The sequence below is a fragment of the Balaenoptera ricei genome, chromosome X (genome assembly GCF_028023285.1).
Source record: "Balaenoptera ricei isolate mBalRic1 chromosome X, mBalRic1.hap2, whole genome shotgun sequence".
NCBI lineage: Eukaryota > Metazoa > Chordata > Mammalia > Artiodactyla > Balaenopteridae > Balaenoptera > Balaenoptera ricei.
This window is the reverse complement of record NC_082660.1, coordinates 43023352-43047883: the sequence shown is the minus strand read 5'-3', so window position 1 is coordinate 43047883 and position 24532 is coordinate 43023352. Positions and strand designations below refer to the sequence as shown.

General features: G+C 42.3%; 2 protein-coding genes across 5 annotated transcripts in view; one reads left to right on the top strand and one right to left on the bottom strand.

Moving 5' to 3' along the window:
• The window catches only part of JADE3 (jade family PHD finger 3), a 166692-nt gene extending 144948 nt beyond the window's left edge, over positions 1 to 21744 (bottom strand). For 2 of the 4 annotated variants that reach the window (XM_059911189.1, XM_059911192.1), the window contains exons 1-2: positions 21167 to 21254; positions 17503 to 17592 (exon numbers count right to left, since the gene is read on the bottom strand). The gene's annotated coding sequence lies outside the window, so the exon portion shown is untranslated. Of the gene's footprint in view, positions 1 to 17502; positions 17593 to 21166; positions 21255 to 21656 lie in introns of those variants that run through there. The other 2 variants (XM_059911193.1, XM_059911190.1) reach the window with 2 other exon arrangements.
• On the top strand, positions 20829 to 21885 carry LOC132357058 (uncharacterized). The gene is made up of 2 exons (XM_059910373.1): positions 20829 to 21500; positions 21751 to 21885. The coding sequence occupies exons 1-2, from the start codon at positions 20829 to 20831 to the stop codon at positions 21883 to 21885; spliced, it is 807 nt and encodes a 268-aa protein (XP_059766356.1).
• Positions 21886 to 24532: the final 2647 nt, after the last annotated feature.

Genomic DNA, 24532 nt, shown 5'->3' with positions numbered 1-24532 from the left:
ATATATGTGCCACATCTTCTTTATCCATTCATCTGTCGATGGACACTTAGGTTGCTTCCATGTCCTGGCTACTGTAAATAGAGCTGCAATGAACATTGTGGTACATGACTCTTTTTGAATTACGGTTTTCTCAGGGTATGTGCCCAGTAATGGGACTGCTGGGTCGTACGGTAGTTCTATTTTTAGTCTTTTAAGGAACCTCCATACTGTTCTCCATAGTGGATGTATCCATTTACATTCCCACCAACAGTGCAAGAGGGTTCCCTTTTCTCCACACCCTCTCCAGCATTTATTGTTTCTAGATTTTTTGATGATGGCCATTCTGACTGGTGTGAGATGATATCTCATTGCAGTTTTGATTTGCATTTCTCTAATGATTAATGATGTTAAGCATTCTTTCATGTGTTTGTTGGCAATCTGTATATCTTCTTTGGAGAAATTTCTACTTAGGTGTTCTGCCCATTTTTGGATTGGGTTGTTTGTTTTTTTGATATTGAGCTGCATGAGCTGCTTGTAAATTTTGGAGATTAATCCTTTGTCAGTTGCTTCATTTGCAAATATTTTCTCCCATTCTGAGGGTTGTCTTCTCATCCTGTTACGGTTTCCTTTGCTGTGCAAAAGCTTTGAAGTTTCATTAGGTCCCATTTGTTTATTTTTGTTTTTATTTCCATTTCTCTAGGAGGTGGGTCAGAAAGGATCTTGCTGTGATTTGTGTCGTAGAGTGTTCTGCCTATGTTTTGCTCTAAGAGTTTGATAGTGTTTGGCCCTACATTTAGGTCTTTAATCCATTTTGAGTTTATTTTTGTGTATGGTGTTAGAGAGTGTTCTAATTTCATTCTTTTACATGTACCTGTCCAGTTTTCCCAGCACCACTTATTGAAGAGGTGGGCTTTTCTCCACTGTATATTCTTGCCTCCTTTATCAAAGATAAGATGACCATATGTGCATGGGTTTACCTCTGGACTTTCTATCCTGTTCCATTGATCTATATTTCTGTTTTTGTGCCAGTACCATACTGTCTTGATTACTGTGGCTTTGTAGTATAGTCTGAAGTCAGGGAGCCTGATTCCTCCAGCTCCGTTTTTCTTTCTCAAGATTGCCTGGGCTATTTGGGGTCTTTTGTGTTTCCATACAAATTCTGAAATTTTTTGTTCTAGTTCTGTGAAAAATGCCAGTGGTAGTTTGATAGGGATTGCACTGAATCTGTAGATTGCTTTGGGTAGTAGAGTCATTTTCACAATGTTGATTCTTCCAATCCAAGAACATGGTATATCTCTCCATATATTTGTATCATCTTTAATTTCTTTCATCAGTGTCTTATAATTTTCTGCATACAGGTCTTGTGGCTCCTTAGGTAGGTTTATTCCTAGATAATTTATTCTTTTTGTTGCAATGGTAAATGGGAGTGTTTTCTTAATTTCACTTTCAGATTTTTCAACATTAATGTATAGGAATGCAAGAGATCTGTGCATTAATTTTGTATCCTGCTACTTTACCAAATTCATTGATTAGCTCCAGTAGTTTTCTGGTAGCATCTTTAGGATTCTCTATGTATAGTATCATGTCATCTACAAACAGTGACAGCTTTACTTCTTCTTTTCCGATTTGGATTCCTTTTATTTCTTTGTCTTCTCTGATTGCTGTGGCTAACACTTCCAAAACTATGTTGAATAATAGTGGTGAGAGTGGGCAAACTTGTCTTGTTCCTGATCTTAGTGGAAATGGTCTCAGTTTTTCACCACTGAAGACGATGTTGGCTGTGGGTTTGTCATAAATGGCCTTTATTATGTTGAGGCAAGTTCCCTCTATGCCTACTTTCTGGAGGGTTTTTATCATAAATGGGTGTTGAATTTTGTCAAAAGCTTTCTCTGCATCTATTGAGATGATCATATGATTTTTCTCCTTCAATTTGTTAATATGGTGTATCACATTGATTGATTTGCGTATATTGAAGAATCCTTGCATTCCTGGGATAAACCCCACTTGATGATGATGTATGATCCTTTTAATGTGCTGTTGGATTCTGTTTGCTAGTATTTTGTTCAGGATTTTTGCATCTATGGTCATCAGTGATACTGGCCTGTAGTTTTCTTTCTTTGTGACATCTTTGTCTGGTTTTGGTATCAGGGTGATGGTGGCCTCGTAGAATGAGTTTGAGAGTGTTCCTCCCTCTGCTATATTTTGGAAGAGTTTGAGAAGGATAGGTGTTAGCTCTTCTCTAAATGTTTGACAGAATTCGCCTGTGAAGCCATCTGGTCCTGGGCTTTTGTTTGTTGGAAGATTTTTAATCACAGTTTCAATTTCAGTGCTTGTGATTGGTCTGTTCATATTTTCTATTTCTTCCTGGTTCAGTCTCAGAAGGTTGTGCATTTCTAAGAATTTGTCCATTTCTTCCAGGTTGTCCATTTTATTGCCATATAGTTGCCTGTAGTAATCTCTCAGGATCCCATGTATTTCTGAAGGGTCAGTTGTTACTTCTCCTTTTTCATTTCTAATTCTACTGATTTGAGTCTTCTCCCTTTTTTTCTGGATGAGTCTGGCTAATGGTTTATCCATTTTCTTTATCTTCTCAAAGAACCAGCTTTTAGTTTTATTGATCTTTGCTATCGTTTCCTTAATTTCTTTTTCATTTATTTCTGATCTGATCTTTATGATTTCTTTCCTTCTGCTAACTTTGGGGCTTTTTTGTTCGTCTTTCTCTAATTGCTTTAGGTGTAAGCTTAGGTTGTTTATTTGAGATGTTCCTTGTTTCTTAAGGTAGGCTTGTATTGCTATAAACTTCCCTCTTAGAACTGCTTTTGCTGCATTCCATAGGTTTTGGGTCGTCGTGTTTTCATTATCATTTGTTTCTGGAATTTTTTGATTTCCTCTTTGATTTCTTCAGTGATCTCTTGGTTATTAAGTAGTGTATTGTTTAGCCTCCATGTGTTTGTATTTTTTACAGATTTTTTCCTGTAATTGATATCTAGTCTCATAGCATTGTGGTCGGAAAGGACACTTGATATGATTTCAATTTTCTTAAATTTACCAAGGCTTGATTTGTGACCCAAGATATGATCTATCCTGGAGAATGTTCCATGAGCACTTGAGAAGAATGTGTATTCTGTTGTTTTTGGATGGAATGTCCTACAAATATCAATTAAGTCCATCCTGTTTAATGTATCATTTAAAGCTTGTGTTTCCTTATTTATTTTCATTCTGGATGATCTGTCCATTGGTGAAAGTGGGGTGTTAAAGTCCCCTACTATGATTGTGTTACTGTCCACTTCCCCTTCTATGGCTGTTAGTATTTGCCTTATGTAGTGAGGTGCTCCTATGTTGGGTGCATAAATATTTACAATTGTTATATCTTCTTCTTGGATTGATCCCTTGATCATTATGTAGTGTCCTTCTTTGTCTCTTGTAATAGTCTTTGTTGAAAAGTCTATTTTGTCTGATATGAGAATTGCTACTCCAGCTTTCTTTTGATTTCCATTTGCATGGAATATCTTTTTCCATCCCCTCACTTTCAGTCTGTATGTGTCCCTAGGTCTGAGGTGGGTCTCTTGTAGACAGCATATATACGGGTCTTGTTCTTGTATCCATTCAGCCAGTCTATGTCTCTTGGTTGGAGCATTTAATCCATTTACATTTAAGATAATTATCGATATGTATGTTCCTACTACCATTTTCTTAATTGTTTTGGGTTTGTTATTGTAGGCCTTTTCCTTCTTTTGTGTTTCCTGCCTAGAGAAGTTCCTTTAGCATTTGTTGTAAAGCTGGTTTGGTAGTGCTGAATTCTCTTAGCTTTTGCTTGTCTGTAAAGGTTTTAATTTCTCCGTCAACTCTGAATGAGATCCTTGCTGGGTAGAGTAAACTTGGTTGTAGGTTTTTCTCCTTCATCACTTTAAATATGTCCTGCCACTCCCTTCTGGCTTGCAGAGTTTCTGCTGAAAGATCAGCTGTTAACCTTATGGGGATTCCCTTGTGTGTTATTTGTTGTTTTTCCCTTGCTGCTTTTAATATGTTTTCTTTATATTTAATTTTTGATAGTTTGAGTAATATGTGTCTTGGCGTGTTTTCCTTGGATTTATCCCGTATGGGACTCTCTGTGCTTCCTGGACTTGACTGTTTCTTTTCCCATATTAGGGAAGTTTTCAACTATAATCTCTTCAAATATTTTCTCAGTCCCTTTCTTTTTCTCTTCTTCTTCTGGGACCCCTATAATTCGAATGTTGGTGCATTTAATGTTGTCCCAGAGGTCTCTGAGACTGTCCTCAATTGTTTTCATTCTTTTTTCTTTATTCTGCTCTGCAGTAGTTATTTCCACTATTTTATCTTCCAGGTCACTCATCCGTTCTTCTGCCTCAGTTATTCTGCTATTGATCCCTTCTAGAGAATTTTAAATTTCATTTATTGTGTTGTTCATCACTGTTTGTTTGCTCTTTAGTTCTTCTAGGTCCTTGTTAAACGTTTCTTGTATTTTCTCCATTCTATTTCCAAGATTTTGGATCAACTTTACTATCATTACTCTGAATTCTTTTTCAGGTAGAATGCCTATTTCCTCTTCATTTGTTTGGTCTGGTGGGTTTTTACCTTGCTCCTTCATCTGCTGTGTGTTTCTCTGTCTTCTCATTTTGATTAACTTACTGTGTTTGGAGTCTCGTTTTCACAGGCTACAGTTCGTATTTCCCTTTGTTTTTAGTGTCTGGCCCCAGTGGCTAAGGTTGGTTCAGTGAGTTGTGTAGGCTTCCTGGTGAAGGGGACTAGTGCCTGTGTTCTGGTGAATGAGGCTGGACCTTGTCTTTCTGGTGGGCAGGTCCACGTCTGGTGGTGTGTTTTGGGGTGTCTGTGGCCTTATTATGATTTTAGGCAGCCTGTCTGCTAATGGATGGGGCTGTGTTCCTGTCTTGCTAGTTGTTTGGCATAGGGTGTCCAGCACTGTAGCTTGCTGGTTGTTGAGTGGAGCTGGGTCTTGGCATTGAGATGGAGATCTCTGGGAGATTTTCGCCGTTTGATATTACATGGAGTTGGGAGATCTCCTGTGGACCAGTGTCCTGAACTTGGCTCTCACACCTCAGAGGCACAGCCCTGACGCCTGGCTGGAGCACCAAGAGCTTGTTATCCATATGGCTCAGAATAAAAGGGAGGAAAAAAAGAGAGAAAGAAAGAAGAAGATAAAATAAAATAAAATAAAGTAAAATAAAATAAAATAAGTTATTAAAATAAAAATAATTATTAAAAAAAATTTAAGTAATAAATAAAGAAAGATAGAAGAGAGCAACCAAACCAAAAAACAAATCAACCAACGATAACAAATGCTAAAAACTATACTTAAAAAAACAAACAAAAAATAAAAACGGACACACAGAACCCCAGGACAAATGGTAAAAGCAAAACTATACAGACAAAATCACACACAGAAGCATACACATCCACACTCATAAAAAGAGAAAAAAGGGAAAAATATATATATATCGTTGCTCCCAAAGTCCAAGTCCTCAATTTGGGATGATTTGTTGTCTATTCAGGTATTCCACAGATGTGGGATACATCACGTTGTTTATGGAGATTTAATTCGCTGCTCCTGAGGCTGCTGGGAGAGATTTCCCTTTCTCCTCTTTGTTCGCACAGCTCCTGGGGTTCAGCTTTGGATTTGGACCCACCTCTGCGTGTAGGTCGCCTGGGGGCGTGTGTTCTTTGCTCAGACAGGACGGGGTTAAAGGAGCAGCTGATTCGGGGGCTCTGGCTCACTCAGGCTGGGGGGAGGGAGGGGAGGGGTATGGAATTCGGGGCGAGCCTGCGGCGGCAGAGGCCAGCGTGACGTTGCACCAGCCTGAGGCACGCAGTGTGTTCTCCCGGGGAAGTTGTCCCTGGATCATGGGACCCTGGCAGTGGCGGGCTGCACAGGCTCCCGGGAGGGGAGGTGTGGATAGTGACCTGTGCTTGCTCACAGGCTTCTTGGTGGCTGCAGCAGCAGCCTTAGCATCTCATGCCCGTCTCTGGGGTCCACGCTGATAGCCGCAGCTCGCGCCCTTCTCTGGAGCTCGTTTAGGCAGTGCTCTGAATCCCCTCTCCTCGCACACCCTGAAACAATGGTCTCTTGCCTCTTAGGCAGGTCGAGACTTTTTCCCGACTCCCTCCCGGCTAGCTGTGGCACACTAGACCCCTTCAGGCTGTGTTCACGCAGCCAACCCCAGTCCTCTCCCTGGGATCCGACCTCCAAAGCCAGAGCCTCAGGCTCCCAGCCCCTGCCCGTCCTGGGAGGTGAGCAGACAAGCCTCTCAGGCTGGTGAGTGCTGGTCAGCACTGATCCTCTGTGCGGGAATCTCTCCGCTTTGCCCTCCGCACCCCTGTTGCTGCCCTCTCCTCCGTGGCTCTGAAGCTTCTCCCCCCCCGCCCGCCACCTGCAGTCTCCGCCCATGAAGGGGCTTCCTAGTGTGTGGAAACCTTTCCTCCTTCACAGCTCTCTCCCAGTGGTGCAGGTCCCATCCCTATTCTTTTATCTCTGTTTTTTCTTTTTTCTTTTGCCCTACCCAGGTACGTGGGGAGTTTCTTGCCTTTGGGGAGGTGTGAGGTCTTCTGCCAGCGTTCAGTAGGTGTTCTGTAGGAGTTGTTCCCCACGTAGATGTATTTCTGATGTATTTGTGGGGAGGAAGGTGATCTCCACATCTTACTCTTCTGCCATCTTGAAGCTCCCTCCTATGGATTACTTAATTTCTCCATTTTAATTGACTAAAGGCGAATGTCTCTGACAAGAAAAGGTTTTATTAAACATGAGATAATAATAATAATATATTTAGTATGCCAGACATTGATCAGCATTTTATTCTTTTTTTTTTTAATATTTATTTATTTGGCTGTGCCAGGTCTTAGTTGCGGCACGCAGGATCTTCGTTGCGGCATGCAGGATCTTCGTTGCAGCATGCAGGATCTTTAGTTGCGGCATGCGGGGTCTTTTTTTAGTTGCAGCATGCGGGGTCTGTTTTCAGTTGCGGCATGCAGGCTCTTAGTTGTGGCACGCGGAATCTAGTTCCCTGACCAGGGATCAAACCCAGGCCCCCTGCTTTGGGAGCGTGGAGTCTTAACCACTGGACCACCAGGGAAGTCCCTATCAGCATTTTATTCTTAATATGCCATCAATTTGGGACTTCCTTGGTGGTGCAGTGGTTAAGAATCCACCTGCCAATTCAGGGGACACGGGTTCGATCCCTGGTCCGGGAAGATCCCACATGCCGCAGAGCAACTAAGTCCATGCGCCACAACTACTGAGCCTGCGCTCTAGAGCCCGCGTGCCCCAACTACTGAGCCCACGTGCTGCGACTACTGAAGCTCACACGCCTAGAGCCCATGCTCCGCAACAAGAGAAGCCACCACAGTAAGAAGTCTGCACACCCCAATGAAGAGTAGCCCTCGCTTGACACAACTAGAGAAAGCCCGCATGCAGCAACGAAGACCCAACGCAGACAAACATAAATAAATTTTAAAAATATGCCATTAATCCCACACAATAATCCCAGTGGTTGTTATTGTTAACTTCATTTTACAAATATGGAAACTGTGGCACAAAGAGGTTAAACTCACTCAAGGTTGCATAGCTAGTAAGAAGCAAAAGCAAGATTTAAACAACGTGGGTCTTTGTTACTCTATCCATTTCTAGCATTCAAACTCTAGATAACTAGTTTTACCATGAATGGCAGTGTAATTCTAGCAATCTCACTCTCAGGTATTTACCCTAGAGAAATGCAAATTTATGTGCACACAAACACTTGCACATGAATTTTTATAGCAGCTCTACTTTTAATCACCCAAAACTGGAAACAACCAAAATGTGGTTTCATATAATAGACTACTACTTTGTAATAAAAAGGGACAAACTATTTGATACACACAACTTGGATGAATCTCAAAAGCATTATGCTGAGTGAAAAAAAGACTCAAAAGATTACATATAGTCTGACTCCATTTATGTGACACCAAAGTGACAAAACTATAGTGTGATAGAGCACAGATCAGTGGCTGCCAGCAGTTGGGGTGGGAACATAGTATGACTGAAAGAGGTAGCACAAAGCAGTTTCCTGGGGTGGTGGAACTGTTTTGTACCTTGACTGTGGTAGTGGTTACACTGATCTACACGTGTGTCAAAATCCACTGAACTATATACACACCCCCAAAAAAGTCAATTATACTATGATAATTAAAGAAAAAGGCAACAGGTCATCATCTTTTCAGTCAGTACGAATTTCTGTATTTCTCATTTACCCAAAATAGACTTTTACAGTTCTATCACCAACACTAGTTTTCAGGTTTAAAAACTAGAAGAGTTACATTATAATGTGAAGCAAAGAATCATTATTAGGCCACACATCCAACCTGAATGATGACAGTTACCCCTAATAAACATTCCTTAAAAGTTAAATGAATTTGGGTGCTTATTCCCTTAAATATAAAAATATTTCACGGGACTTCCCTGGCAGTTCAGTCGTTAAGACCCTGCGCTTCCACAGCAGGGGGCACGGATTCAATCCCTGGTCGGGGAACTAAGATCCCACATGCTGTGTGGCACGGCCAAAAAATTAAAAAAAAATTTTAAGTATTTCAGTAAACTTATTAGATGATACATTTGATATAGCAATTTGCACAGTAAAACAAAAGTAAGTAATCAAAATTAACTTTGGGAAGGAGAACGTGATGGAATGAGAGTGTCATAAGGATGTCATGGACAACCATGGCTCTTTCTACAACTTTTCAGTTTTTACTAGAATGCATTCATGTATCACTAGTATAATTAAAAATAAAAATTTAAAAAGAATTTAAGAAATCCTTCTAGATTGAAATGGAGATGTTTCCCAAGTTGCAATATACTTCCATCCATGGGGCTTCCATTGCCTTCAGGAACCCCTTGGTTACTCCATTTACCAGGTCAGGCTTGTATTCTACTTAACACTTAGTGCCTCACTCATAGCACAGTGGGCACTCAACAACTATCAGCTGAACTGAATTGCACCTGGAAATGTGGAGAATAAAAGCAACAAACACATGGTCACTAACAAACCCTATGATCTAGAAAGGATAAATCATGCTCTAATTTTGAATGAGGCAAATTATTATTGAGTGCTAACAACATGCTCAATAATTACCACAGGCATACATAGAATTTTAGAAGACAGGAAGACAAACATATAACATACTACCAGTGGTACAGAGGTTTTTAAAGCCTAAAATAGGCAGAACCCAAGATAGAATCAATTATTTCTGGCTCCCTAGCCATAAAACTATAAAATTCAAGGGTTTGAAAAAAAGAAAAATAAGGGGAAAAAACTAACCTGTACTAAGTTTCTATGGGCTGCACATTAGACATCTGTGTAGATTAAGAGTTATTTGAGGACTTAGGTTTCAGCTTGGTCATGTAAAGTATTGGGAGGCCATCATTTCCACCTTTACAACAAGAAAGAAGCTATATTGACTGGAAATCAATGACTCTTCTTGGACCTATCAGAGAAGTGAAGTCATAGGGCAAACCACCAACCCACTATCTGAAGAGACCGGTGCCTGCAGGTAGACACAGGATCTGAACATGTAAGCTGGTAGGAAGATTAAACTAGAGATTCTGACAAATTACTGGAGGCCAGAGTATGGAATGTCATGAGAGTATGAAGCTCTTGGGCTCCACATGGTGAGGGAGGGGTTTCCCATCCTCTTCCAAGTTTTACCAAAAGGAATCCCACAAGGCTCCTACAGGGAAGATAAGGAAATATGTCAGAGAAAGCTTCCATGAAGGTGCTGTTTGGCTGAGGAAAATAGCACTCACTGTGAAATCCACCCAGACCCCTTTCCTTTATCTCTAGTACAGAACAAAAGGCTTAATTTGCGGGGGGACTTAAAATCTATGGCTTGAGGACACTGGTGGATACTCACTGCAGCTGGGCGAAGGAACAGAGGAAAAAGAAAAAGAAGCTCCACCCCTGGAGAAGGGGCAGGAAATCTTGTGAAGGACACACTCAAGACCCAAGTTCCAGTACCTGCCTAAGTTTGAGGCTTAATCAAATCATCAGAGAACTCCCCCTCCCCCAGCAACCACCACCTGGCAAACCAGCTATGTGGTTAGTAACAGTGAAATACAACTGGGAGAGCTGTAAGAGACAGTTCTTGGGAAACAGCACAAAGGAAAAACCCAAAGCCAAGCAGGAGTCAAAAAGAAGGTATCACTAGAGGAATCAGAAATCTCTGGTGCCCATAGCAAAAACAAACATGGCTGACTGCTGACTAGATTAATTAAAATCCCCACACTAAAGGCCTAGCAGAAGGAAACCTGTGTTCTTCTCCTACCCATGTTCAGTTTTTAACATATTTATGAGGTATAATAAAAGGCAGGAAATATTCCAAATGCCAAAACAATCATCAGATCCAGATTCAGTATGACACAGAGGTTGGGACTATCAGAAATGAAATCTAAAAGAATTATGATTACTGTGTTAAAGACTCTAATGGAAAAGGTAGACAATATGCAAGAGCAGATGGATAATTTCAGAAAAGAGATGTTAACTGTGATAAAGAATCAAATGGAAATGCTCAGTAAAAAACCACCATGCTCAACAGTAGAACTGACACAAACAAGGAAAGAATCAGTGAACATAAAGATCAAGTTTGTTGATCAGGTCAATAAAAATAAAACAAAAAGAGACAAAAGGGAGAAAAAATAGAACACAGCATTCAAGAACTGTGGGACAATAACAAACAGTATAATATGTTTGTAATTGGAACCCCAGAAGGAAGAAAAAAAGAGAGAATGGGGCACAAGAATTATTTGAAGAAATAATGGCTGAGAACTTTCCAAATTAGTGACAGGCAACAAACCACAGACACTAGAAGCTCAGAGAATACCAAGCAGCATAAATATGAAAAAAACTAAAAAGCCACACCTAGGCAAAGACAAAGAGACTGAAGGAAGCCAGAGGAAAAAAGACAAATTAGCTATGGAGGAACAAAGATAAGAATTACAGCAGACTTAACAGAAACCATGCGAGCAAGGCAACAGTGGAGGAGTATGCTGAGAGAGGGAAAAAACTGTCAACTCAAAATTCCATACTCCATGAAAATATCCTTTAAAAGTGAGGAAAAAAAAGACTTTCTCATACAAACAAAAACAGAATTTACTGACAGCAGATCTGGCATAAACGTTAATGTTAAAGGAAAATTCTTCAGGCAGAAAGATTATGAATAAGATGGGAAGCTGGATTAGCATAAAGAAATGAAGAGCATTGGAAAAGGAATAAATGAAGGTAGAATATAATGTTTTATTTTCAAAATGTTTGAAAAGCCAATTTCCCAGACACCAGCCAAGGGCCAGTCTTGCTAGCAGGCCTTCTAAAGATAGCAGCCTCAGGCCTGCTATGTTAACTCTTTTCAGCACAAGAGGGTATATATTTTAAAAAAAAAACCCTACAGCTAGCATCATACTTGATGGTGAGAGATGGAATGCTTTCTAAGACTGGAACAAATGAAGGATGTCCTCTCTCACCACTACAACTCTGATAAAGAAGAAAAAATAACAGTACTCATATTACCTGACTTCAAGAATCCTATGAAGCTATAATAGTCAAGACAGTGTGGTAATGGCAAAATGATACACACAAAAATCAATTCAACAGAACAGAGATCTCAGAAATAGACCCACCCAAGCATAACCACATTTTGACAGAGGTACAAAAGCAATTCAATGGAGAAAGGACAGTCTTTTCAACAAATGGTTCTGGAACTACTGGACATCCATACGCAGGAAGATGAACCTTGACATACACTCCTCATTTTCATGGCTGGTAGGAATGCAAAATGGTAGAACCACTTTGGAAGACAGTTTGGCAGTTTCTTATAAAACCTCAGCAATCCCACTCCTACATATCTACCCAAATCAACTGAAAACTTATGTCCACACAAAATATTTATTCAGCTTTATTCATAATAGCCAAGAAGCTGGAAGCAACCAAGTTGTCCTCAAACAGGTGAATGAACTGTTGTATTCCATACAATGGAATACAATTCAGCGATAAAAAGGTAAAGGCTATTATTTCACATAACATAGATGAATCAAGTAAAAGAAGCAAGACCAAAAAAGGCTACATACTGTATGATTCCATTCATATGACATTCTGAAAAAGGTAGGGCTATAATTAAAAATTCAGAAGTACACTATTCTGAGGCATTTCTAGGAAACAAAACTGGCTGGATATATTTTTTTAACATGGATAGTTCTGACCAGGTCAACTTGAGTAGGAGTTCATGGAAGTTCACATCACCATAACCATATACCATCTCTTTTTAGATAAATGTACTTAATTTTTAAAATAGGGTAATATATTCAATGTGGCTTAAAATTCCAAAAGTATATATAAAAGTTTATGCAGTGAAAAGTCTCCCTCCTACCCTCTACCCTGGCCATGTATGCCCCAAAGCTATCAGTGTCTTGAATATCCTTCCAGAAATATTTTATGTTTATGTAAGCAAAAATTTACATATTATTGCCGCACTATTTTATACAAATGGTAGTATACAATACACATTGTTCTATTTCTTGCTTTTTTTCCATTTTGTACATCTTGAAGATCATGCAATATCAATGTAATATCCTACTGTATAATCAAGCCTTGATTGATCCTTAGGCTATAACCACTCTTTTGCTATTATAAGCAATACTCCGAGTAATATGCAAACATTTGTTGAATTCATTCCTGGAAGTGTTTGCTGGTTCAAATGATATGTGCACTTATAATTTTGATGGCTATTTCCAAGTCACTTTTTCTTTTTTTAACATCTTTATTGGAGTATAATTGCTTTACAGTGGTGTGTTAGTTTCTGCTTTATAACAAAGTGAATCAGCTATACATATACATATATCCCCATATCTCCTCCCTCTTGCGTCTCCCTCCTACCCTCCCTATCCCACCCCTCTAGGTGGTCACAAAGCACCGAGCTGATCTCCCTGTGCTGTGTGGCTGTTTCCCACTAGTTATTTTACACTTGGTAGTGTATATATGTCCATGCCACTCTCTCACTTCGTCCCAGCTTACCCTATCCCCTCTCCATATCCTCAAGTCCATTCTCTACATCTGCATCTTTATTCCTGTCCTGCCCCTAGGTTCTTCAGAACCTTTTCTTTTTCTTTTTAGAGTCCATATATATGTGTTAGCATACGGTATTTGTTTTTCTCTTTCTGACTTACTTCACTCTGTATGACAGACTCTAGGTCCATCCACCTCACTATAAATAACTCCATTTCGTTTCTTTTTATGGCTGAGTAATATTCCATTGTATATATGTGCCACATCTTCTTTATCCTTTCATCTGTCGATGGACACTTAGGTTGCTTCCATGTCCTGGCAATTGTAAATAGTGCTGCAATGAACATTGGGGTGCATGTGTCTTTTTGAATTATGGTTTTCTCTGGGTATATGCCCAGTAGTGGGATTGCTGGATCATATGGTAGTTCTATTTTTAGTTTTTTAAGGAACCTGCATACTGTTCTCCATAGTGGCTGTATCCATTTACATTCCCACCAACAGTGCAAGAGGGTTCCCTTTTCTCCACACCCTCTCCAGCACTTATTGTTTGTAGATTTTTTGATGATAGCCATTCTGACCGGTGCAAGTCACTGACTTTTAAAATGTCAGGGATTTTTCATTTTTATCCTAAGAGGAAAAAAAGGAAGCTGAGATTCTATCACCAGGCAATTTTCTAGAGAAATGTACAGCTCTAAGATGTACAAAGTGAGCCTTCTACTCATTTTCCCACACATGCTTCCTAGGGTCCAGTTGCATTTTCATGTAATGTATTTTAGGCCGCAAGCTGGTTGTAAAGCCTATTTCAGGTGTGTAAAAGGTGTTACTTCTAAAATCTTCACAAACAAAGGCCAAAGGCTGACTCCCCAAATTACTAGTCACTGGCCACTCTACAGCACAATGGTGGATTCTTCACTGCAACCACAGGGAGATTTTAAAATCTTGACCAAATAAAACATATCTACAGAGAATCCTTTGTCCTTATTATAATGCCCAAATAAGGATTTCTTCTCTTAGGTAAAACTATAAATCATGTAAAGGTTATGAAGAAAGGATGCAAATGTTTCTCTCATCTTTCAGGTGGTGATGGATTCCCAATTAACCGTCTTTTTGCTCGACTACAAAACCTAGTGCAGTCTAGTACACTACAGTTTTTGTGATAAAGCTTGAACGGGAGGTTGAGGAAACCCAGGGGCTCCTTTGATAATAGCCACACAAGATTAGTGAGCAGACAAGCCATTCATGAGAGTATCTACATCTAGAGCCACACTGTCTCCCTTTGGCTTCCTCCTAGAAAAACCATCACTCAGCTCCACACTTGATAGAAGAGACGTGGCATGATCATATTACTTAGTCTCAAGAATACACTACAGGGCTTCTCTGGTGGCGCAGTGGTTGAGAATCTGCCTGCCAATGCAGGGGACACGGGTTCGAGCCCTGGTCTGGGAAGATCCCACATGCCGCGGAGCAACTGGGCCCGTGAGCCACAACTACTGAGCCTGAGCGTCTGGAGCCTCTGCTCCGCAACAAGAGAGGCCGCGATAGTGACAGGCCCGCGCACCGCGATGAAGAGTGGCCCCCACTCGCCGCAACTGGAGAAAGCCCTCACACAGAAACGAAGACCCAACACAACCAAAAATAAACATAATAAATAAATAATAAATAAAAATTAAAAAAAAAGAATACACTACATTTATAAATGAGCATTTAAAATGATTTATCAAAGGAAAAGCGGTTATATTCATTAATAATTATTATGCATTACTGTGGTAACGGTCCCCAATTTTCTCACATCTCCTTATGTCCACACCCTGGAGGGTCCCCTCCCACAACGACTCTGGGCTTGGCCACGGAAGAACTTCTGTGGTTTGGCTGATGGGACAATATCAAATGTGACACAAGCAGACACTTGAGAAGTGCTTGTGCACTGGTGCTTGCTCTCGCTTGCTACTCTTTGTGCCTTTGGGACCACGATGTTAACAAGTCCTGACTAGCCAGCTGGATGAGAGACCACTTGGAGTGGGGATGAGCCATCCCAGCTTAGGCCCTCCTAGACCAACCAACCAGCCTGCCAACTACCAAATGTGTGAGCGAGGCCATCCTAGATCATCCAGCTGCCAGCTAACTACCCTCCCTGCCAAAAAAAAAAAAAAAAGGAAAAGCTAATTGACATAGGCTACTTCAAAGTAAATATGTTTGTGGTCCACTACATATGGAAAGGGGAAAAGAACACTGATTTTCCCTATGAAGTTTACTCTGCACATAAGAAATAGTTTCAAACAGAAAAACCTGCAGTACCTGGATGAGAATAAATAAATATATAAGTATTGAAAAAAATCATCAGTCTTCCCAGATTCTCACAAATGCACTGTCTGCCGTCACGGATGGCACACACCAAACACACACACACACACTCCACAAAAAATTTCCATTTAGTCACTGAAGCATCTTTATCATGATATATTTAAACCAAAGTCTTATATATTCAACAGTTCCATTTCTAACATGAACAACAACTCAGGTTTCCAGGAATTACTTTTTCCTTCAATTCTACTTTTTTCCCCATTTGACAGGGCTGGGTGAAAGCTGAAAGAGCTCCCTTAATGCAGCCTAAAAAGCATCAGATATAAGAGCCCAATTAAACCTCCTTCTAGAAGCATTCTACAGGACCAGCTTCTTCCAGCATCACAGCAACTCTTTTTAGCCATGTTAATGGTGGGCAGTAAAAATTAAGATCTACACGTGGGACTTCCCTGGTGGTCCAGTGGTAAAGAATCCGCCTTCCAATGCAGGGGACATGGGTTCGATCCCTGGTCAGGGAACTAAGATCCCACATGCCGTGGGACAACTAGGACCGTGAGCCACAACTAGAGAGTCCGTGTGCCTCAAAGTACAGAGCCCACGTGCTCTGGAGCCCGCAAACCACTACTAGAGAGAGAAAACCCACACGCTGCAACTAGAAAGGAGCCCGCGTGCCGCAACAAAGGATCCCGCCTGCCTCAACGAAGCCTGTGTGCCGCAACTAAGACCCGACACAGCCAAAAAAAAAAAAAAAAAAAAAAAGATCTACACATTTGGACCAGAAACACTGCCTCTATTGGATCACAAAGTGGGACACTGAAAGGGAAATGACTCTCTTAAGCCACTTTTGTTTAGGCCTCACTAGATGCCCTTCTGGATTAAATACACACACACACTGAAAAACACCTTCCAGCAGCCTCCCCCAGCCCTTGGAATAAAACACAAGCTCCTTAATGAGGTCCCATAAGGCCCTGTCAATTTTCCCCTGCCTATCTCATCTCTTTCCCCAGGTCCTAGCCAAACCTCTGTGGATCCTTTCTACATCTCTCTCCCACCTCAGTGCCCTTACAACACCTGTTGTTCCCTCTGCCTAGCAATCCCTTCTTTCTGACTTTTACCTTGTTTTTTCCTGCTCATCCTTCAGGCTCCAGGGCACCTTGCTGATCTCCCTCTCAGAAGCATTCTACCTCTTACTTGCTGTGTGACCTTAGGCACGTTACCTTTGCTTCACCTCTTTGAGCCTCAGAAGGATACCCTGTGATAAGCACTTAACACAGTGCTTAGCACACAAGAAATGGTTAACAAATCATCGCTGCTGTTATTGCTATTATCTCATAGCAATCTCCACCACAACCCAGTACAATTAGTAATTAGATATTTATTTGCAGAAAAATAGAAACACCTCCTTGGATTTCACCTTAATACCTAGTACCTTTCATGCTATTTCCCCCATACTGTATTTTTCGAAGGGAAGACGAAATGAATGTTTACAGAGCAATTATTACCTCAATTAATTATTATCTCGGAGGTGTGGTTTGGCAGATGAAGAAACTGAGGCACGGTGAAGTTAAGTAACTGGCCAAAATCAAGTGGTGGATTAAAATGCAAGTTGGCATGACCCCACAGCCTGTGTTGGATATGACACCAAAGGCTTCCCTAACTCATGAACCTTGTCATCTAAGATCAGCAAGCCTCAGAAAAGATGGATCTCCACATTCACATACTTCGCAAATGACTCCCAGGTATCTAACTCTTCAAATCCTTAACTAGCTTGCTGTTCCAATTACCCCTGTAAACCCCTTTAGCAGAATACTCTTCCCCTTGATTGAGGTGATAGATTTCCTTACTACCTTTCCACTGGATGCTGAGCTCTCAAGGGGATGAATATCTTTCACCTCTTATACCCCTAGCAAATATATGTTTGCTAAATAAATTAAATGAAAATGTTGGAGAATATATTATAGGTGCAAAGTTGGGGGAGTGGTGGAATGGATTTTCATAACTATTAAAGTTTGGCAGAGCTAAGAACAAACTTGACAAAAATGATGACAAAAGGGGGGTTTACCTTAACCACTTTTACAATTGATAATGATTTCTATATCTAGCACCAGAGATTCCATGTGATTTACAAATGTGTGCTTTGCAGCTTTAGGTAGATTTCACTCACCAATGTTCTGCTGCACCCCACAGCTGCACCTGAGCCACCCTCTTGCAGATGCCTTTGACAAATACCAATTTCTCAATGGTTGCTCTCAAACTGTTCACAAAAAGAAACAAAAAGAGCAAATGATAAAGCAAATGGGAACAAATTGTTAGTAAATGGTAATCTTGAGTGAAAGGAATAAAGTTTTTTGTACTATTCTTGCAACTTTTTTGTGTAATTGTATCAAAATAAGAAGTTTTGAAACTCTAAAAAACAAATTTCCCAGGAGACTCCAACACACAAGGTCTAGTGGTACTGGCCATGCTGGTACCATATTCTCTTGTCAGTTGTTCCAAAAAACACACTCCAGACTCGGGTTTCCTTGCCTATCAGCCAACAAAAAGCCCCTTAGGTAACAGGGCTCAGCCAAGGCTTCTGGGTTGCGACAGAGATTAAATTATTTACTGCTTGAAGAGCACTAATGAACATATAGGTATCTCCCATTGGACAATGCCCCAGTACTACTTCCCCACACCAGGCCCCCTACTTTCTGCAGTCAGCTACCCTTTGAGTTCTTCCTTTCCTTTTCCCAAGCTCAGCTATAGGGTCAGGCAAATTCTCCCCAGGACACTTCTTGCTCACTGTCCCCTGCAAGAGAAGCACAGAGGCAGTTCTGATGGTAAGAGCTTTGCTGCTGTTGTCTATGGAGAGATCTACAGGAAGGAGGCAAAAGTAACCATGGGGGAGTCACAAAGATTCCAGAAAACAGAAAACTCAAAGCTAGTAGTTACTTGGTCTGTAATGACCACTTGCTAGCACCCTTTTATTCGTTCATCACTTCTACCTACTCATCCTAGACCTTCCCAACCCCACAAACCAGAATGCTTCAGCTTTCCTAGTCACTGTAAGTGGAACAACAGGTAGAAACTTGTAAACCATTCAAGTGTCCCCATATTAGCCATTTCAGGAAAGTGCCACATGGGTGTCACCCAATACTCACCCCTCACTTATAAGGTGAGATAAGTAAAGGTCATAGTAAGTTATCCCCTGATGAGAGATTTTCTTAATGTAAACCAGCATATGATCTCTACCTTCCTCAGCTCCTGTTTTGTGTAAGCTCTATGAGGAGGTAGGTACATTATGTCCTATGATAATATTCAACCTCTGTATCCCTGATCAAGGCTTACTAGAGCCCTTTGTAATGCCATGTCTTCAAAAACACCCAATGCCTTCTGCCTCCCCCAAAATACTTGCTTAGTTCCAGCCAGACCTCAAAGTAGCGTGCAAAAAGAAGAAATGCTTTTGTGTAGCTTAGGGCAGAAATGGGTTGTTAGGGTCAGTGGAACACAAAGGAGGGAAAAGACAAGCATTACCAAAGGAGAAGATCATACTCAACCTACAGGCTTCAACATCCTTTGTTCTTAAATATTTTAACCTTCGCTAACTCATACATTTCAACTATGATGAGAGCCCTGCACCATCACCTGTCTTGCTCCTGGGAACTCTCTACAGGCCAGAAGGTGGGTCCCGGTCACCCCTAAGGCTGCTTCTAAGTCACTCCCGGAGGCCAGACGATCACAAACACTTCAGGAAGGAGTGGGAGGCCCTTCTTCACTTTCCCCTACCTGTGAACAAGATTCACCAACTCCTACAGGTGAGAAGGCATTTACCACACTGCCAAGGCACAGCAACACGACTCAGAAAAGTGGGAGAACGAAAGTGTGGGTTCTAGAACCCGACCAGGACCCCTGAGTATTCCAGAACTGACTGGATGAATAATGCAAGAAACTCTGTCAAGGCACCAATACTGGGTTAAGAGCACTTCTCTAGCAAACAAAACTGTAGAGAAGAGCATAGCTGAAGAAAAGGTTTCAATGATGGTAGCCAACACTGAGATCTCATGTAATTCTCTCACCCTTGGAGAGAATCATTATCCTTTTACAGTTCAAGTATTTAAATTCAGAGCTCACTTTAAACGAAAAAGAAAATTATATGTTATAGAGGTAGAATACTCCTAGGCTAAACAAAAGAGAAAAAAAAAAAAACCAACAACACATTTTCACTTATCCAGAGAGTAATCACATGATACTATAAAAGCATGAGAACTACACTATTCAAAAGGTACAGAGGCCTGGGATCCACATTCCCATTGTTTACAGATGTTATGAAAGTATTAAATTAAATAAAAACTCGATGCTTTGTTCAGGCCGACTCCTTTCTCACACCCCGCCTTCACCCCCAGGCTGACAAGAAATGGCTGCAGGGAAGGTATTTAAGAGAACTACTCTGGGAAAGTGGATTCTGGGTTGCTTAAACTAAGCCAAGATGTTGTGCAACCAGTCTTTACCTAAATTATTTTCCATTACTTTGCCAGTTTTGAGAGAAGCAGACAGTTATCTTTATCAGGGAATGAGGTCGCCTTTCCCTCCAGGCCACTGGAATCACCATCAACACGGTTTTGATTTCTTACACAATCAGACGGCAGGGGGGTGGGGGGACGCGGGGGGGGGGACACGGGGATCTCATCCTCAGCTTCACAGATCAACGGATCTCACATTAAAAACAATCTCTCGAACATCTGAGACCATGGATTTCCTTGCAACTCAGAAATCCAGAGAAGCGGCCAAACAAGTTTCTTGCCAAATGCTTAGGAGCTGCATATGTCCCAGGGCTACACAATGATACCAACTTTTAAACATGCCTTCACATACCACCATTACGGTCACACACTCGAAATCCCGCCCCCCTTTCCTCCTCACAAATAATAAACGCAGGTTGCCCGGTGCAATTTAAAGCCAGACTTCACCGAAGCAGTGGCTCTGAAATGCAAGAGAAAAAGATTGGAGGGAGGCTATCTTTTCTTTTTTTTTTTTTTTTAATCGATTGCCCCACGGCGGAGGGAATAAAACCAACTCGATCGCTGGAGAAAAGTTAACTTTGCCGTGCCCAGCGATGGGAAATATTTCCCGTAAGACTGGCAAAGCCCTCCCGTTTTCGCCACCCCCGCCCCCGGACCGCCCGGCGCTCACCGCGGATCCGGACCCGGAGCGCCGGAACAATGACGCGAGGGGGAGGGAAAGTTCGCCAGCCCGCGGGGCGCCCGGGCTCACCAGGGACCTCGCCGCCGCCCGCACCGCCCGGCCCCCAGTCTCCGGGACTCGGTTCTTCCCGCCCCCCCAACATCGAAACACTCAGGGCGCGCCCCCGCTCCCCGGAGCATCCGGCCCCAGGCGGCCGGCAGAGCAGGTCCTCCCGCCGCGGGTCTGACCCCGGGAGCCCCGAGAGCAGGCAGTGGACCGGGAGGGAGGGGGCGCCAGGATGGGGCACCGGAGGGAACGGCCTCAACAGTTATGGCGCTCAATTCCTGCCAGAGTGCAGCCGCAGCCGAGCCCGGCCAGCCGCCCCGACCACCCCCGCCCCCGCGCCGGCCACCCGGCGCTGCGCCGGCCAGCCGAGGGACCACCGGGCACTTCACCGCAGCCCACACACGCTCTCGGCCCCAAGGCGCTGGGGACGCCGGAGGCCACCGCGGTGAGGAGCCGGAGCGACCCGCAGCGCGGCGAGGCTGGGCCGGGACGTTGCGCTCCGCGGCGCCCGTTTCCACTCCCCGAGGCCGCCACTCCCGCTGCCCACCCAACGCGACGCCCCCTAGCCCGCTCGCCCCGCGTCCAGCCTCAGCGGCGCCTACCTTCGCGCAGCTCGGTCGCCGCTCCTTCCCGGCTCCACACTCGGGCCCGGCAACGTGCCTGGCGAGTCGGGTACGGGTGGTAACCACCCCCCGAACCGCTCGCTTTCTTCTCTCCCCTCCCTCGCACCTGCCCCCTAATCTCCTCCCCACCCCCGCCCCCCGCCCCCCGCCCCGCCACGGGATCCGCCGGGGCCGCCCCCAGTGCCTCAGCTCCCGCCCTCGGCCCTCGCCCGCCCGGCCCGTCAGGCCTCAGCGCTGGGCAGGCGGTTGGGCGGCGGCGGCTGCAGCGGCTGAGGCGGCGGCGGCGGCGGCTGAAGCGGCGCGGAGCACTATTGTATTCCTGACACTGTGCGCTCCCACGCTCCGCCTCTTCCCCTTCCTTCCTCCCCCCGTCCCCCCACACCCCGCGCTCCACTCACACACACACACACACACACACACACACACACACACACACCCCGCAGCCAACCGCTGTCCGCGCTCGCCCTACCCGACTGGCTCCCCGCCGTCCGCCCGCCGCGCGCTCTTCTGGCGGGCTGGGCGCCGTCGCTACCGCCGCGCGCCTCGAGGCTCCGCCCACTTAGTACTCCCGCACCCGCGGCGCCGGGCTCCAGGTGGGTTCCTCTCTGCTCCTGCTGGGCGCGCTGCTGTCGGGAGGAGCCTCAGCGCCTCTAAGGGCCGGAGACGCCGACGACGGGGAGGTTCCTGGGCCGTGTTGAAATACTACCTAAGCTTTTCATGGCCCCTTTCAACTCTAAAGTTGTATAAGTGGACCCTCATGTATACAACTCGTTGTCGGCCACTATTGATTTAAGTCGTTTGCACTTGAATTACCTATAATAATCAAGCCAAAGTGGCTATTAACAGAATAAATTTATTCAGTTGCAAGCACAAGTGGTTTATGATGTGTGGCTTTTTGATGAGTCAACTTGGTTAGGCTACAGCCCCCATTTATTCAATCAAACACTAACCAAGGTGTTGCTGTGAAGGTATTTTCATGTAATTAAAGCTCCTGATCAGTTGACATAAAGTAAGGGAGATTATCCTGGATAATCTGAGTGGGCCTGATCATTCCTTTCTGACTGCGTGCCCTACAGATTTTGGATTTACTTAGCCTGCCCCACATCTGTAAGCCAATATCTTCTAATTAATGAATGAATAAGAGAGTGTGTGTGTGTGTGTGTGTGTGTGTCTATGGCTATTGGTCTGCTTCTCTGGTGGAATACTGACTCATACAAATGTTTAAGCAACAAACCCTTTACCATGAACTCATAATTGTCATTTTCATTTACATTTCTAGACTAAACAAAAAGGTAAGCTCTATTTCATAATATGCAAATGTGTGAATTCTAAAATATTCATGGTCCTTCAGACTTACCTCATTTTATTATACTTATTTTGAAATAATTATAGATTCACAGGATCTGTAAAAAAAAATATTACAGAACAGTCTCATGTAATCGTCACCCAATTTCCCCCAATGGTAATATCTTACATAACCAAGATATTGACATCGGTACAATCCACAGGCCTTATTCCGATTCCACCAGTTTTACATGCACTTGTTTCTGTGTCTGTGTATATAGTACTGTGCAATTTTATCACATGTAAATGGAATCATACCTTTTGAAACTGTCTTTTCTTCACTCAGCATAATTTCCTTGCGATCCACCCAAGTTGTTGCATGTATCAATAGTTCATTCCTTTTTATTACTGAGTAGTAGTATTGCTATGGATGTACTACAGTTTAACTCTTTACCCATGGACGGACATTTGGGTTGTTTCCAATTTTTGCCTATTAAGAATAAAACTGCAATGAATATTCATGTAGAGTTTTTTGTGTAAACATTAGTTTTCACTTCTCTGTGACAAATGCCCAAGAGTGCAATTGCTGGGTCGAATGGTATAAATTTAGTGTTATAAGAAACTGCCAAAACTTCCAGATTGTCTGTACCATTTTACATTCCCACCAGCAATGTAGGAAAGATCCAGTTTCTCTACATCTTTGCCTGCATTTGGTGTTGTCACTATATTTTTATTTTAGTCATTCTAATAGGTGTGTAGTGATACCTCTTTGTTTTAAATTGCACTTCCCCAATAGCTGATGACGTTAAACATCTTTTCATATGCTTATTTGCCATTTGTATATCCTCTTTGGTGAAATGTCTGTTCATGTCTTTTGCCCATTACATTTTGAGAATTCTTTATATATTCTAGATACAAGTTCTCTGTCAGATATGTGGTCTGCAAACATTTTTCCCAGTCTGTAGCTGGTCTTTTCATCCTCTTAAGAGATTCTGAAGGCCAAAAGTTTTAATTTTGATGAAGTCCAACTTATCAATGTTTGCATTTATGTATCATGATTTGGTGTCATGTCTGAGAAAAATTTCACCTAGCCCTAGGTCCCACAAATTTTCTCTTGTATTTCCTTCTAAAAGTATTATAGTTTTATATTTTACATATAAGGCCGTGCTTCATTTTCAATTAATTTTTGTATAAAATGTGAAGTTAAGGTCGAGGTTCATATTTTTGCCTATGAATGTCTGATGGCTCAAACACAATTTGTTAAAATAACTATTTTTTCCTCCACTGAATTGCTTTTGCACCTTTGGCAAAATCAGGTGGGCATATTTGTGTTAGGCTATTTGTGTGGGGCTATTTCTCCGCTCTCTATTCTGTTTTATTGTTCTATGTGTCTATCCCTCTGTGAATACCAAACAGTCTTGATTACTGTAGCTATATATTTCTTTATTATTCTTCAAAATTGATTTAGCCATTCAAGGTCATTTGCCTTTCTATATAAATTTTGGAGTGAGCCTGTCTATATCTACAAGAACCTTGCTGGGATTTTGATAGGAATTGTGTTGAACCTATAGATCAATTTGGGGAGAATCGACATCTATACTATATTGAGTCTTCTATCCATAAACACGATATGTGTGTCTCTCGATTTATTTAAATCTTCTTTGACTTCTTTCATCAGCATTTTGGAATTTTCAGCATGCAGATCGTGTACATGTTTTGTTAAGTGTATATCGTATTTCATTTTCTTTGGCGTGATTGTAAATAATATTGTGTTTAAAATTTCAGCTTCTTTATTCATTGCTCATTATTAGTATATAGAAATGCAATTAATTTTGGATGTTGATCTTGTATTCTTTGACTTTGTTGAACCCACTTACTAGTTCTAGGAATCTTTTTGGTAGATTCTTTGGGATATTCTACATAGACAATCATGTTGTCCATGAGTATGGACAGTTCTATTTCTTCCTTTCCAATCAGTATGCCTTTTATTTCCTTTTCTTGCCTTATTGTGCAGACTAGAACTTTCAGTACTATGTTGAATAAGAGTGGACATCCTTCCCT

Coding starts and splice junctions, on each gene's coding strand:
- LOC132357058 (XM_059910373.1), top strand. CDS start 20,829: ATGGCGCTCAATTCCTGCCAGAGTGCAGCCGCAGCCGAGCCCGGCCAG. Junction 21,501..21,750: donor AAGCGGCGCGGAGCACTATT/GTATTCCTGACA, acceptor CCGCCCACTTAG/TACTCCCGCACCCGCGGCGC.